The 16,907-nt window shown below is 35.6% G+C and overlaps 1 protein-coding gene and 1 pseudogene across 1 annotated transcript in view; one reads left to right on the forward strand and one right to left on the reverse strand.

Annotated features, from left to right (window-relative positions):
- CPD (carboxypeptidase D) overlaps positions 1-16,907 on the forward strand; it is a 57,043-nt gene that overhangs the window by 29,355 nt on the left and 10,781 nt on the right. The window contains 10 exon segments of the mRNA XM_023759494.1: positions 1,222-1,331; positions 4,803-4,905; positions 5,384-5,526; positions 6,812-6,981; positions 8,431-8,754; positions 11,551-11,746; positions 13,899-14,034; positions 15,195-15,326; positions 16,108-16,203; positions 16,308-16,372. Of these exon segments, the coding sequence (XP_023615262.1) occupies positions 1,222-1,331; positions 4,803-4,905; positions 5,384-5,526; positions 6,812-6,981; positions 8,431-8,754; positions 11,551-11,746; positions 13,899-14,034; positions 15,195-15,326; positions 16,108-16,203; positions 16,308-16,372 (1,475 nt within the window).
- On the reverse strand, positions 261-676 carry LOC106698276 (annotated as a pseudogene).

Below are 16,907 nucleotides of genomic sequence, written 5' to 3' on the forward strand. Positions count from 1 at the left end.
AGAGAGAAACATTGATGAGAGCTACATCGATCAGCTACCTCCTGCAAAGGAGATCGAGCCTGCAACTCAAGCATGTGCCCTGATCGGAAATCGAACTAGTGACCTTTTGGTTCATGGGTCAATGCTCAACCTCTGAGACATACCAGCTGGGCATTTTTACTATTTTTTTCTGAGTGGAGGTCAGGGCTGGCTCTGCTCTCTATACATAATCCATTTAACCTCTGTTTTAGACTCCACATCTGCAAAATGAGATGGGAGGATTAATTGGACATCAAGGGTCCCCCCCCCCTTTTTTTTTCAGAGTTCAGCTTTTTATTGAACATGTCACAAAAGAGGTTTAATAGAAAAAGACAAAAGCCCATGTTATAATCAGACTCCTTAGATTCTTCTTTCTTTGCCTCCACTTTCTGCTCCTCAACTGGGGCAGCAGTGGTGGAGGGGCAGGACCTCCTGCTGGTGCAGCACCAGCAGCCGGGGCAGGTCCACCAGCCCCTACATGAGATGAGGCTTCCAATGTTGACATTGGCCAGAGCCTTTGCAAACAAGCCTGGCCAGAAAGGTTCAACATTTACACCAGCTGCTTTAACGAGGACATTGATCTTACCCTCCGTGACTGTCGTGCAGGATGAGGGCCAAGGGCTGAGTAGATGCAGACGAGCTTCTAGAAGGAGGCCATGGTCTGGGTGTGCTGGGCAAGTGCTGGCGGGCAGCCTGACGAAGTGAGGGCCTCACACCAGTGCAGCCTTAGCTTCCTCAGAAGCACCCAGGACCTTACTCGGCAGCTGAGGAAAGGAGCCAAGGGTTCCTCCTTATTTTAAAATTTCACAGCCTTGTAAATATCTGAATTTTACTGAGAAAATATTCAAATTTTGCTCAATTTTTCTGATCCTAAATATTATAAAAGTACAGTTGTTTAAATTAAGCCTGTATACTTCTGGTTTTAGTTCTGACATGTAAATTATACCTATAAGTTGAGGTGAATTCCCAATACCTTTCCAGTTAAGGAAAGAAAGCTTTAAGTGCCATGCATAGCTATTTCATATTTTACTTATTGCTTTGATTTTCTCTTGAGGAAATGAGCAACTTTTTCATTTCTATTAAATTAGCCTGGGAAAATTGTATTGGTTTTCTGTCTCTGGCAGTATTGTGAAAAGCTTACTTTATGTTAATGATTTATCTTGAAATAGATAACATGATACATTTTCCTCTTTTCTCTGGCAGGTTCTTTGGTGGTTAACTACCCTTTTGATGATGATGAACAAGGGTTCGCAACATACAGTAAATCACCTGATGATGCTGTGTTTCAGCAAATAGCACTTTCTTATTCCAAGGTAAGCTTGTGCTTATACATGACGTGCTGTACAACTAATTCTGTCATTTAAAAAAATGCATGAAAACAGAGTCCTGCAGGACGCAGGCCGGGTGCTTTCTTGGAAGGTTAAGCTTTCCATGATTCCTTCTGGGCAACCTTATTAGTTTTTCTCCTCTGTTTCCCACCCAATGTTTGAACATACTAAATGTTTTTCCCTATTAGCCTTTAAGCTCAGATAATGTCTTTCCATCTATGGTTTTTAGCACAGTACCTGGAACATAGTGCATACTAGTTTATTTCATTTGATAAGTACTTAAGTTATAAAACTAGCAAAGTAGTCTAAAGCAGGGTTTGACAAACTACAGTCTTGGGGCCAAATCCAGCCCATCACCTGTTTTTGCAAATAAAGTTTTATTGACACACAGCTACATCCATTCTTTTACATTTTGTCTATGGCTGCTTTCTGTTGTAGCATTTGAAAATTAGTCAGTCTGATTCACCATATTAACAGACTAAAGAAGAAAAATGCTGCGGTCATCTCAGTAGAAACAGAGAGCATATTTGAATAGTTGCAACAGATACTTTAGAGCCTATAAATCCTGGAATTTTCACTATCTGGCCCTTTACAGAAAAAAAAAATTGTCAACCTTGTCTAAGGTATTTAAGAGTCTATAGTAACATATAACAAAGGAAAGCTGGTAGAAATTTCTATATTTTTTACACTTTCTATAGTGAATACACATTATTTTTACAATCGGAAATGTTATATTTGTGTGCTTAATTTGTGTGTTTAATTTAAAAACTGTTAATTTGAAAATGTTAAAAGTTGGGACTTGGAATGAGGTTTATTTCAATTTTTGATCTTACTACTGATAGTCTGACTTCATTGGTTATAGATAATGAAGACTATTACTGCAACTCTGTGTCCTCTAACCACAGCCTTCCATCATTCCACTTTCCCACGCTCATTCTCTACATATAGACCTTGTGAGAGTGTGCAGAGTTTCTAACAGGGGAGTACATTTATTATTTTGGGCACAGCATTTCTAGAGGGATGCGCATGGAATAATGAGGAGAATTGGATACCAAAATCATAAAAATAATGTGGTCAGATTTTGCACATGTCCCTGTCACATTCTGTGCCTATTCTTAGAATCCCACTCTTTACCCTCATTGTGAATTCTAGTTTCTTAGTCTTTTTTAAATGTTCTTTGGCCTTTAATCCTTTGATTTGTTTATTTTCTACTTAGCCAAGACCCATTGACATACCTTTCAGTAGTACTCTCACACCTTAGGATGTTTTATACCCTTTTGACATATCTGCCTTGCCAATCCGTAGTTAATTATCACCATATCTCTTTTCCATTCCAGTATTCCAAGTATAGTCCAGAAATGCCGTGCAGTCATGGCAATTGACTACATTACATATGTATGCTCTCTAACTTCAGCTGAGCACTCACTTTTACTTGGCAACATTTCATGTTTTGCTACGTGACTCCCTGGCTCATTTGATTCTAAGCCTTTATCCTCTACTTCAGCCTCCTAATCCCAGCTTTACTCCTCTTAGTCCCAGTCGATCACTTTGCCTTGAACTACAGTAGAACTTTAACATGATGTGATTTCATTCAGATTCATATTTATTTGTGTCTTACCCATATTCTCCCCCATTACTTGGTCCTACCACACCTGCCTCTTCTAGAATATCACTGTCCTTATTTTTTTCTGTTGTAAATGAGAGAGGTGATAATTAAAATCCTCAGTCTTTACTCACAGCCTCCTTTCTCTTGGTTGTGATCTGTCATGTTTATCATGTGCCCAGCCCACCTTTGCCCCACCACAAGGCTTAAGGAAAAGCAAACCAAAAGAATCTGTGAAGTCAGAGGAGAGGAGTTAATGAAGGGCAGGACTAAAGGTGATTTGGAATGACCACAAAACATTAAATACACCCTAAATCTGAAAATATTAAAAAAGTAACTGGGCAGATGAGAGCACTGGAATACAAGGAAGAGATTTCAAAGTACAACTTAAAAGATCTGGTGTGATTTAAAAGGATATGCACAATTTAAAGGGAAATCTTTCCACTCAGCTTCTGAGGGAGAAAGACAAAATGAAATGAAGACGTGCTCTTTGGCAATTGAATAGTGAAGGTGAAAATAAAAAATATATAAAAGAAAAAGGGGGAAATGTAGGGTTGACCAAGATAGAAGAGACTCATAAAATCAGAGGACTTGCAACTCCATCCTTACACCAAGACAAATAAAAAAAAACACACACACACTAAAGTACCTCGACTGCTAGACTGACAGAAAAGGGTACCGTTAACCAGGAATCATGCAAAACAGCCCAATATCATAAAAATGAACCTGAAGGAAAGAAAACCAATGGAGAACTATTGCAGAAAATCAGGAAATGAAACTTCATACTTACCACTTGAGGAAACCTTACCACCACCAAAAAAAACAATCAAGAAGCAGAAGGAAAACTAAGTCTATACTACTCTAAACAGATTAAATATACCCAAATACACACTGAGAATAGGGAAAACCATATATTTGGAAAATGAAAGCAGGAAAAAAAGAAACAGGAAGAAATAAAGGAGAATTGATAGAACTTGGGAAAGAAATGGAAAAGACAAAGTTCTCTCCAAAATGAAGAATAAATTACAAAAGTTAAAAGCCTTCTACTTCTCAATTTTAAACTTACTACAAAACTACAGTAATTAAGATACTGTGAAATAGAGTTGAGAGTCCAGAAATAATTCTTACATTTATGGTCAATTGATTTTTTTCTTTTCACAAAGGGCACCAAGACAGTTTAATGGGTTGTGGGCTCAATCCCCAGTAGGGGGCGTGCAGGAGGCAACCCATCGATGTTTCTTGTTCTTTCTCTTCCCTCCCTCCTATCTCTCTAAAAATAAATAAAAAAATATATACATATATATATTTTTAAAAAGACAGCTGTTTTGAGGAGGAGTGTCTTTTCTTTAGAAGACAATAGGTGTAACCAGTTTTAACAGGAAAAGGTAATTGCACAGGGTGCAGTCAAAGCATAGAGGAGCCATCTCAGTCCCCCTAAAAGTCAGAGAAAGCTGCTTACTGCATATTGTATGTGAATTATCTTTTCTGGACTTTAAGATTCTTTAAAACATGAAATGAAAGTATGAATATGAACAGGTGTGGGGTTTTTTTAGTTTTTTTTAAAAGAGTAGTTGAGTTGGTTTAAATAGTTGTGAGTGAGAAATAAAGTCCAATTTTTTTACGAAGCATATTTAATTTTGATTAAAAAATAGATAATGAAATATATTTTAAAAATTTTAATGGTATTGACATCTATGCATTGAAAAGCCTCATTGCTTCCCTTGGCTTTATGTATCTTTAAGCCCCACATACACCCTATTAAATAACTGCTTTTATTTTTCCTTATCCTACCTGTGATTTTTTTGATACAGATACAAAGAAATACAAATAAAGATTCTGTTTTCCCCCCTCAGGAAAATTCCCAGATGTTTCAAGGTAGACCTTGCAAAAATATATACCCTAATGAATACTTTCCTCATGGAATAACAAATGGAGCTAATTGGTATAGTGTCCCAGGTAAACATTTGTTTATATTAAGGTCATATAATTTGATGGGTTTTCTGTTTCCCTGGATAATGCTTCTTGTTACTAATTTTTTAATTTTGAGAAAGACTCATTATTTTAAAGATATTGTTTAGTTTAAAATATTCAAATAACCTTTTTAAGTATTTTTACATTTGGTGCACATTGAATAAAAATAATGCATTAAAACTTGATTAAAGTGTTATATTTTTACCTCTGACTATTACAAAGAGCCTTAGAAACGCTAATAAGACAAGGGTAAGCTGCACCTGAATTCGTGAACATGAAAGTACAAGTGTTTTACCTGTACCACAAGCATCAAACAGCTCTCAAATGAACACATTAATTGCTTTTCAACCAATGCTGAGAAAAGATGAATTTGGTTTTTCATTGGGAATATTGCTTACCTTTTGGGATCTGAATTAGTTAGAATTTCTTCAGAGTGACTGATTTTAATTTTTTTATCCTTTAGGTGGTATGCAGGACTGGAACTACTTACAAACAAATTGCTTTGAAGTGACTATTGAACTAGGTTGTGTGAAATATCCGTTTGAGAAGGATCTGCCAAAATTTTGGGAACAGAATCGAAGATCTCTAATCCAATTTATGAAACAGGTGAGTACTCAGGAGCAAAGTATGGAATTTCTCCCAAAAACAAGAAGATTTATTTGGTTTTCATGCAGTGATTTTTAAAAACACACCCTTTTGAATTCCAGTTTGGCTTATTCAGGTTTTAGTACATTTATCTAGCAAATTCATGGATGGAAATGAGTTTAATTTGTATGAATGGAAAAGAGTTGAAAATGACTAAACAATGTAGTGATTTTTGCCCTTAATGACTAGTGATCACTTTTACCCTGTCTTTATAAAAGGCTAGCATTAATTGGATACACATGTATGCATTTGTCAAGTGATAGGAAGATGGGCTGTGAGGTAAATCCTTTTATTCTTTTTATTTTTGCCAGTGGTTTAGTGTGAAATGATTTTCCTTTAGTTTTGATATGCATGGTGTCCAATAGGTAAAGACTATAAGAAATATGCTAATAATGGTTCATTAATTATTAGGATAATTTAACATACTTTGTGCCAGTACTTTCTGCTTTATTCTTTTTGCTGAGTGTAATGATATAAAGGCTCTGAGTTTGCATACTAATTTTTAAAAACATTTTATTCTAAAAAATTTTGAATATACCAAAAAGTTATATGACAAACACAATAAACACTTATTCCTTCACTTGGATTTAATAATTTTTAACATTTTGCTGTATTTGCTTTATTTAAATTATACACATTTTTGCTGAACTATTTCAATGTAAATTACAGCTGTTAATTTTACACCTAAGTATTTTAGAATGCATCTTCTAAAAATAAGGATATTTTCCTATATGCCATCCCCAAATGCCATTATCTCATATAAGATAATTAACAGTAATTCCCTAATATTACCTAATGCTATCTAAATTTCCCCTTCTTGTCCCCAAAACATCTTTTTATAGCTATATTTTAGAGCCAAGGTCAAGTTTCATGTATTGCATTTGGTTATTACATCTTTTATTCTCTTTAGACTAGTCCTATTTTTTTTAAATAACATTTTTCTTTTAAAGAAGCCAGGTCAGTTTTCTTGCAGAATGTCTTATATTCTAAAATTGTCAGATGTGCAAAAGGTTCAACTGTGTATTTTATAATCCTTGTGATAAAGACAAACCCTAGCCTATGAAAAATTAGCCTTTCAGAAACTAACATATTTTGTTTAATAAGCGTTTACATTTAGCTTTACTCTGACCTCCCAAATTCCTTTTTGTTCCCCATGTTTACATTATTAACTATCTGTTATTTTGGATATGAGCTCCCAAAATAATAATAATAGTTAATGATCTTGGTGTCTTTGTACTTTATCCAGGTTCATCAGGGTGTCAAAGGATTTGTCCTAGATGCCACGGATGGCCGAGGTATATTAAATGCCACCATTAGTGTTGCTGAAATCAATCACCCAGTGACTACTTACAAAACTGGAGATTACTGGCGTCTCTTGGTTCCAGGGACTTATAAAATCACAGCATCTGCTCAAGGGTGAGTGACTGGATACTTTGAAATTGAGCGCTTGGGAATAAGACAAACATAATTCCGTTCTGGAGGGTTATTGCCAGAAAGCCCTAAAGAGTTAAGCAACCTTGGGTTTAACGCTGGCAAGTTTAGAGCTGGTTACACATTTGACTCTCCTCTGGTTGCAAAGTGAGTATACAATCAGATGTAGGAATTTGTGAAATTATGCACCTTGAACAGTGCATCAGATCACCTCCCCCTCTCAGATCACCTTCCCCCTTCCAGGTGTAAAGCCATAGTAAGTGATTTCCTTCACTATCAGTAACTATTCTGGGAAGTACCTGTTAGTTGGGAAAAAATATTCCTGTTCTGCTGCATACTTTTATCATTTCCAATAAATACTCTTTCATAGACAAACATTTTTTATTGTACATTTAATGCCTTATTGCTTCGGTAACATTTTCTCTCTTATTGTAAATTCTTTTAAAAAGGCCATTTGTATCTTTTTATAGGTTTTCTTTCCATAAAGATACATTTACTTAAAAATGGAAAATGAACTTACGACTTGTATTTTCTTTAAAAAAATAATTTTCTTTATTTCCCCCTCCTTTATAAATAGCTTAGAACTGGAAACACCTATTTAACCTGAAATTTAAAATTTTTACCTTCTAGTCATTTTTTTATGTTTTTATAAATGTAGATGTTACCAGGGATATTTTCCCCTCCCCTTACTATCCTTACTTCAATGAGATAGCTAGTAGGAAAGAGAGAGAGAGAAACATCTATGTGAGAGACACATTGATTGGTTGCCTCCTACACTCGCCCCGACCAGGGTTGAGGAACCTGCAACCGAGGTACGTGCCCTTGTGCCCTTGACCAGGAATCAAACCTGCGACCCTTTAGTCCTTGGCCAATGCTCTAACCCTGAGAAAAACTGGCCAGAGCCTTTACCTTTTTAAAAAAAAATGATTTTCAAATATCTAGTGGCCCACAAATTGATGGATTAAACTTTCCACTAATGAGTAATGAGGTCTTTTCTGTTTTTCTTCCTTTTTGGTATAATATTGGAAAAACTAAAGCAGCAGGTATCTGAAAAATGGGGCAAGAATGATGTGTTTGGTAGATAATGTCCTAAGTTTGTACTTCTCAAACTTTCCCAACCATATGTCCTGATAACAGACAAGTGAGCTCAGATTCCAGGAGACATGGGGGTATCCACTGCAAGTACAAACTTGCTTTTGAAGTCATATATTTAACTTAAAATATCACTTATATTTTACAGTCTACCCATTTCTGTTCTTTGTTTAATGTTTAAAATAAATATTAAATGTATCACAAAGTTAAAAATTTGACTCTTTTAGGAAGATGCACCACGTTTATCTCAAGGGTTCCCATGCCATGTGCACACACTGTTCCGCCCGGGCTGGTGTGCTCCAGCTGCAGAAGCGGGGCTCAGCTCTGTCTCCTTTCCCACAGGTATAATCCAGTTACCAAGAACGTGACCGTGAAGAGTGAAGGTGCTGTTCAGGTCAACTTCACACTTGTTCGATCTTCACCAGATTCAAACATTGAATCAAAGAAAGGAAAGGGAGGTAGAACCAACACTGATGATGCCAGTGATCCAACTACCAAAGCGTTTGAAACTTTAATTAAAGACCTTTCAGCTGAGAATGGTTTGGAAGGCCTCATTTTACGCTCTTCCTCAAATCTGGCTCTTTATCGATACCACTCATACAAAGATTTATCAGAGTTTCTAAGAGGACTTGTGATGAACTATCCACATATTACAAATCTTAGCAAGTAAGTGTCACCTTCTATTGCTTTTTCTTTCTTTCTTTTCCTTTTTTTTTTTTTAAGAAGTTACATTCAGCATAGACTATGTTGAATGGTTCCTATAATTTATTTGGGAGCTGAATGTACAGAGAGTTAGAGTTCACTTATTTTGAAACATATTTGCTTGGAGAGCTTTCTAACAATGAATCTTGGAAACTTTTATGAGGAACATTGGAGAACTGCTGCTTAGATTAGCAATGTATGTCTTGTGCCTCCAGGAAATGTGAAATCCCTCTTTCTAATGATTGCTTTGACTCATTTCAAACCCCCTTTCACTTCTTAGCTGCAGATTCATTTCTGACTACTTATTACTTAGTGTGTTTTATTTTGCTGGGGAAAGGGGCAAATTTGGAACTGTGAGCTCACCTGTCAGGGATCATTCTTTTTTCAAATTAGAAAAGGAAGCCTGGTTGCTGTCATTTTCTGTACTCTAGTCCAGTGATTTTCAACCAGTATACTGCAAGAATTTTTAAAGCATGCAGTACCTGACTGTTTATTCAGGGGCACTGACCTCTTTTCCCTCAGATTGTCAAAGAAAAAAGTAACAGCCAACACAACAATAGCCATCCGGTGTGAATGAATCAAAATCATACTTTTTTTTTGTCAGATTGGCAAAAAATAAAATATATTTTTGCATGTGCCATGTGATGGAAAAGATTGAAAATCGCTACGCTAGTCAGTCTATTCACAGTTGAACAGTTGCTATTCCCACTTAAGGACATACGTGATTGACTGATGGTCTCGAGAAAATATGCAGTACTGGCTTATGTAAAACTGATGGCTGAGACAGCGTTCACCTTCACTCTCTGGAATTTCTCTATCTCACTTTCACTGTTTCATTATAAGTCCTCTGTAGCTCTTGTTACAGTTACTCCCAAATTATTTCCTTGATTTGATTTTTCATTATTTGCCTGTTGAGGGCCTTTACTTGTTGCCCTGAGCTTATAGTTCTCTGCTACATGCCTAATGAATATTATCTAGCTTTTCACTTCTTTACTTTGTCTTTCTTCATTGGTCCTTTTAATTTTACCAGCAAATTTAGTTGCTCAAATACTGGTTGATAGGTTCATAGATGCAAAGAGTGATATTTACTTTGGCAATATCCAGTATCTCTCTTCCTCAACTGATTCTTGAACATTACTGCCCAGTTTAGGTTTTTTTGTTTGTTTGTTTTAATATATTTTATTGATTTTTTTACAGAGAGGAAGGGAGAGGGATAGTTAGAAACATCGATGAGAGAGAAACATCGATCAGCTGCCTCCTGCACACTCCCCACTGGGGATGTGCCTGCAATCAAGGTACATGCCCTTGACCAGAATCAAACCTGGGACCCTTGAGTCCGCAGGCCGGCGCTCTATCCACTGAGCCAAACCGGCAAGGGCCAGTTTAGGTTTTAATATTGTCATCTTAGAGCCATATAGAGATTATAGGCTTTCTTGTTTTAAAATAAAAAAATGGGAACTTATTTTGCTCTCCATTTACTTAGTCATTTAAGTTTTTTTTAACCTTCCAATTCAAGATAACTTTTTAGTTAATTATGTCCCCCAAAATATGCAACACCTGCCAATGGTGGGCCACGAGAGAGTTTTAGGTGGTCCACCAACGGTGCTAAGTACCATTGAATAGCATTGTTAGAAAGTAATAATTTTCCTATTTATTAATCCTTCTCAATTTAATGTGAATATATTTTTCATCTGACTAAATCTCCCATTGTACCAAAGAAAGTAGGCCTTAATATCAGAGCTCTTGGACAAGCAGAGCATTTTAAATCATTTTTACTGTGATACTGGTATTACATTTATAGTAAAGTATAAAGTATCTAAATTAATTCAGATTTTAAAAGATTCTCTACATTTGTCTATATTTATATTTTTCTAAGTGAGTCAGTTGGAAAGACATATGCTAAATAAATATTAGTGTAGGTTATAGAGCAGTGATGGTGAACCTATGACACCCGTGTCAGAGGTGACACGCGAACTCATTTTTTTGGTTGATTTTTCTTTGTTAAATGGCACTTAAATATATAAAAGAAATATCAAAAATATAAATCTTTGTTTTACTATGGTTGCAAATATAAAAAAATTTCTATATGTGACACGGCACCAGAGTTAAGTTAGGGTTTTTCAAAATGCTGACACGCCGAGCTCAAAAGGTTCGCCATCACTGTTGTAGAGGATAGAGCAGGTTTTATGAAAATGATACGAGAATGACTGGATTTGGAGGAATGCCAATCTAAATCATAATCTTTGGTCAAAAAAACTAAATTTAAAAAAATCTTTATTGTTGAAAGTATTACAAATGTTTCCTTTTTTCCCTCATTGACCCATCTAGCCCACCCCAGGCCTTCACCACCCTATTGTCTGTGGCCATGGGTTATGAATATATGCATACAAGTTCTTTAGTTGATCTCTTCCCACCTACCCACCCCCGCCTTCCCTCTGAAACTCAACAGTCTGTTCCATGCTTCTATGTCTCTGGATTTATTTTGTTCATCAGTTTATTTTATTCATTAGATTCCACATATGAGTGAGATCATGTGATATTTGTCTTTCTCTGACTGGCTTAGCCTCTGAGACAGCTGGAGGGCCCTGGGGAGAATTATGCTAAGTGAAATAAAACTAATTTTCTTAAAGTCTTCTGGCACAATGACTTACTTTTAAAAAACTTGTTTAGTTTTCATTTTTTGTTTTAAAAATTTTTATGTCAACATTAATATATAATGTTTGCCTACTTGATGAATTTTTGTTTCTTGGTTTTTGAAAGTTTGGGACAGAGTGCTGAATATCGTCAAATTTGGTCCCTTGAAATATCCAATAAGCCCAATGTATCTGAGCCTGAAGAACCAAAGATTCGTTTTGTTGCTGGTATCCATGGAAATGCTCCAGTTGGAACTGAACTGCTTTTGGCTCTGGCAGAATTTCTCTGCCTAAACTACAAAAGGAACCCTGCTATTACCCAAGTAAGAGAATAGCCTGTTTTGACATGTTTTAAAAAGAAAAAGCTCAGTGGTAAACTTTGATATCGAGGCATCATTTTGAAATTTTAATTTCTTGTTAGATTTTACACAGAGACACTTGTAGTGTGCATTATAAACTTTACTCTTTAAAAATGGACCATCTTTCTATATACTCATTGTTAATATGCCTTTCTATTATATTTCTTTGGCTACAATTAAGAGCCATAGATTTTCATTCAGTCCTCTACTCCTTTATTTAATAGTCAAGTTATTGTTCCAATCTTTACTTACAGTTTTGTATATTCTAACTTTCATTCCTAGTTACTTATAACTAGGAAACCACAGTGAAAAGTGAGGTGAAAGAATAGTTTTCCTTTTTCTTTTTATATAATAAATGCAAAATTATTGGACATCTTGGGGGACTAGAGAGTTCAGAAAAAGCAATATGGCATTATCCACTTTAACCATCCATGACTACAAAAAAGAACTTTGACTCATAGGCTTGGTCACATATGATTAAGCAACCTCGTTCTGTGTTGTCTGAGAGAATTGAAGGAAAGGGTGTGCATCCTACTAGAACACTCACTAATTGGCACTCTCTGTATAGAATTTAGGAAAGGAGAAAGGAACTAATATTTGTTTAATACCTGCTGTCTGCCAGATTCTTTACCAAATACTTTACATCCACCATAATTTAATCACCAACCCACTAATGATATTACCTCCTTTTTACACATATGAAAACAGACAGCTAGTAAGTGGTAAAATGGATTGTGCTGTTTTGTTATACCAAACTGCCTCCCCTAAAAGATTTTGGAAAGAATTGATGTCATGATTAGGATCAGAAAGAAACTGGGATTAGGTGAGATTGATTTATATCAGACTTGATCAAAAAGTATTTTACATCTTAGGCAAAGTAAATTCCATTGACTTTTTCATATGAGTTGCAAGGAGTATCTCAAAACATTTTTTGTTCTTTTTAAAATGGAAGAATACGTAAGAGAGTGATTCTCAACCCTGGCTACACATTAGAAACGTTTTTAAAAATAAGCAGTGACTGGGCCCTACCCCCCAGAGGCATCAATATTCCTTGAAAAGCTACTAACAGTCTAATATTTGGGCAGAGTTGCTACATACTGATCTTATGATTATAAGAGACTATCTGTATATAGCCCTAGGTAAAATACCTACCAGGAATTTCAAAACACCTGGTTTATGAGAATTTTCCTCACTGGTCTTATTGGGCTTGAACTCTAGATCCATTTAGATTGTCATTTGTCTTGAGCTACAGGTCAGAATTATCTGGCAAGTTCAAGAAAGTATACACATAGCCAGAGACCTATGGTGAAGCTAAAACATGTGTACTTTAGAAAAATATCTCCCCAGAGGAGAGATTTAAGAACCAATTAATTAAAGGGTCTCAAATATTTTCAACCTATAGACTATTTTAACAGAATAAATAAATCAGGAATTTACTATTAGAAATATATGGGATGAAGTATATCAGAAATTAGTTCGTGCTACATATGTAGCTATCGATGCCTGTAAATTACCTGGAGAAGAAATTATTGTGGGTAAGACAAATAACCTACTACCTTTTGTTTTTGACATACTGATTTCAACTCTTTTGTCTCATTGTTTCCAGACATACATTACCATTTGTCAGATTATACATATCAGTTTTTAATCTGGAAAATACAGCCTTACCAGTATTATTGATTTAAGCCAGCAGTTATCAAACTTTTTCTACAAAGGGCCACATGGTATATATTTCAGGCTTTGTGGGACAAATGTTCTGTTACAATTACTCAGCTTGACAATTGCAGCACAAAAAGTGTTATAGCCTGGGCATGACTATGTACCAATAAAACTTTATTTATAATAGCAAATAACAGGCTGGATTTAGCCTGCAGACAGTGATCTCTGATCCTTGTTGTAAATCGTCAGGATGTCTCTGTGAACATTAGTCCTATGGTAGGTTTTTGTTGTTGTTTTTAATGTACTTGAAGCAAGAGATTATTTTTATTTTTTAGTTCTGCCATTTAAATCTGTGTTTAAACCAAACAATAAAGATTTTCCACTTGAGGCATGTTGGTAGGTACCTGTTGATTCCACATATAGCTAATAAATTCATTGACTTCTGTTTCTGTTTTAGTTGATTGACAGGACTAGAATTGTGATTGTCCCTTCTCTAAATCCAGATGGGCGAGAGAGAGCACAAGAGAAAGACTGTACTTCAAAGATAGGACAAACAAATGCTCGTGGCAAAGACCTGGATACAGACTTTACAAGTAAGACTAATTTTTAGGCTATTAAAGTACTTTGCAGATAATTCTTTTTCTCTTTGCTAGGAGATCAGTTGATCCTATTTTGCATATGAGCATCGGGGTACTTTTTTCTAGGTGGTAGATATAACGTATAAATACATCTGCAAACATTTTCAAATTTTTCTCCTTTATAATTTGCAAAAGTAATTCAAGTTTTTTCTTAGAAATGCAATCAATAATATTGGGGGGTTCCATCACTAGTCATACAGAGATGTTAATTATCTCTCTCTGCCCTCCCACATATGTGTGTGCACAGATACACACACACGTGTGTGTGATATGTGTATGTTGGTTTGGAGGGGCCTGTTTCTTTCTTATTGAGGTAGGGTCATCTATTATACTTATTGTTCTGCAATAGTTTGTATTGAATACATCACTGACATCTTTCCATTTCAGTACTTACAGATCTCTAACATTCTTACTAAGGCATCTTAATATGGTATTGATGTGTGGCAATACTCTATTTCATTCAACCAAACGTTAAACATTTAGTTTCGTTTTAATCCTTTGACTGTGTAAACAATGCTGCAAAAACACCCTGCTTTCTGAAAATCTTATTTTCCTTCAAAGATAGGTTATATATTCCCTAGATTATTTATTTATTCATTCATTTATACATTTACTTTTAATCCTCATCCAAGGATATGCTTTTATTGATTTTAGAGAGAGAGGAAAGAAGAAAGAGAAAGAGAGAGAGCGCACTTGATGTGAGAGAGAAACATCGGTTGATTGCCTCCTGTATGCGCCCCAACCAGGAGTCAAACCTACCAGCTTTTGGTGCACAGGACAACGCTCCAACCCAACTGAACCACCCGGCCAGGGCCTTCCTACGTTATTTTTTAAGGAAGGATATATGTTCTTACCTTTTTGTTTTCAGTAAGAATTTTCTTAAACTTGCTTAGAGTCATTAATCTTTACACAATTATCTTGCAGTATATAAACTCAAAATAACCTACCTTTTATAATGTATCCTTCTTGCTTGAAATAGTGGCTTATGGAGTAAAAAAGTATTTACTACAGATTTTACGTTAGCCTTCTGATTGTGTTCGAGTAGGGAATACTTTCTTAACTACTCATACTAAACTTTTAAAACTTATTTGATATTTTACCTTTTACTTTTTTAGGTAATGCTTCCCAGCCTGAGACTAAAGCCATCATTGAAAATTTGATTCAAAAACAGGACTTTAGTCTTTCTGTAGCCTTAGATGGCGGTTCAGTGCTGGTCACATACCCATATGATAAGCCAGTACAAACAGGTATGTAGAATGTCACTTCATATATATAGTGTTTGAACTTCGATAGGAAATTCTAAGTAATGTCCCTTCTAACTTTTTTTTGGAATGGTGAGCATTTGAGCACACTCCCTGAGCAAATAACCAGCCTGATATGATTGTATACCTATCAACAGTTAAACAGTTCCTTGTAAGAAAGAGGTCAGATTTAATGATGGCCTAGCTTTGTTGAGTGTAGCCATCTTGTCACATCTGTTCAATTTAGTCCACAAGCATGTATTGAGCACTTATTATGTCTGTAACATTGGGAATATAAAAGTGAGTAAGACACAATGCCTGCCTCAAGAAACTCATATTTAACCAAATATTAATAATACAGAATTGTCCTTCCCTGCTTTAAACCTTGATTGACTAGTTGTATCTTATGGTATGTTAAACAATGGCTTCTTTGGGACCATTGTCTATGGAGATAGTTTGTGTCATTTTCAATGCAGCTTATAAGGAAATAGTATTATTAGGTCACAGTTGCCTGAAAATGTAGTAAAACATACCAAACATGCCATTATTTTGGTAGTATAGCCTGTTTGCTGAACTAACCATTAATACCTTTCGATGTAAGGAAGATGTGTGCCTTTTTAGTCAGATTATTCTGGGTTAAATAGAACCACATGATTAATTCTAATAACTCCTCAATAAACTTCAGTGGAGTGCAAGGAAGAGAGAAAGACGACCTGTATCCATGAAGTTGAACTTGGAGAAAACCCTTTTGGACTTCTCCACTGACTTCTGAATTTTTCCTTTGTAGTGGAAAACAAAGAGACTCTGAAGCATTTGGCATCGCTTTATGCAAATAATCATCCATCAATGCACTTGGGTCAGCCAAGTTGCCCAAATAAGTCAGGTAGGTATTTCGCTACCCCTTGTTATTGTCGTTGCTGCTTTGGGCAAGGGAAGGAGTCTTGCCTTATGGTTTTGTTGATCCTACATCTCTTAATGCTTTTATAGATGAGAATATTCCAGGAGGAATAATGCGTGGAGCAGAATGGCACAGCCACCTGGGCAGCATGAAGGTATGCTTTCTAGAATACAGTAAGAATGGAATTATAAATATTATCCATGGACTGTTCTGGTATAAGCAAAATGAATGACATCTGCTTCATGGGTTTCTTGACATCATAACCTTCAATTTAATCTATGACAGCATTTGTGTGTGGTTTTTTTGCCATTTTTATAATTTTTAATTGTACAATTTAGTGACATTAATTACATTTACAATGTTGTGCAACCATCAGTCCAAACGATTTATTTCCACAACTTTTCCATTACCCCAAACAGAAACTCCACACCCACTAAACAACAGCTCCTTGTTCAACCCAGCCCCTGTTAACTTCTAATCTACTTTCTATCTCTATGTGTGTGCCTAGTCTAGATATTTTATGGAAGTGGAATCACATAATATTTGTCCTTTCATGTCTAGCTTTTTTCACTTAACATAATGTTTATTTTATAGTATGTGTTAGTACTCCATTCTTTTTATAGCTGAATAATGTTCTATTGTATGTACATAGCACAATTTATCAGTTCATCTGTTGATGGATACTTGAG

The sequence above is a fragment of the Myotis lucifugus genome, unplaced genomic scaffold (genome assembly GCF_000147115.1).
Source record: "Myotis lucifugus unplaced genomic scaffold, Myoluc2.0 scaffold_157, whole genome shotgun sequence".
NCBI lineage: Eukaryota > Metazoa > Chordata > Mammalia > Chiroptera > Vespertilionidae > Myotis > Myotis lucifugus.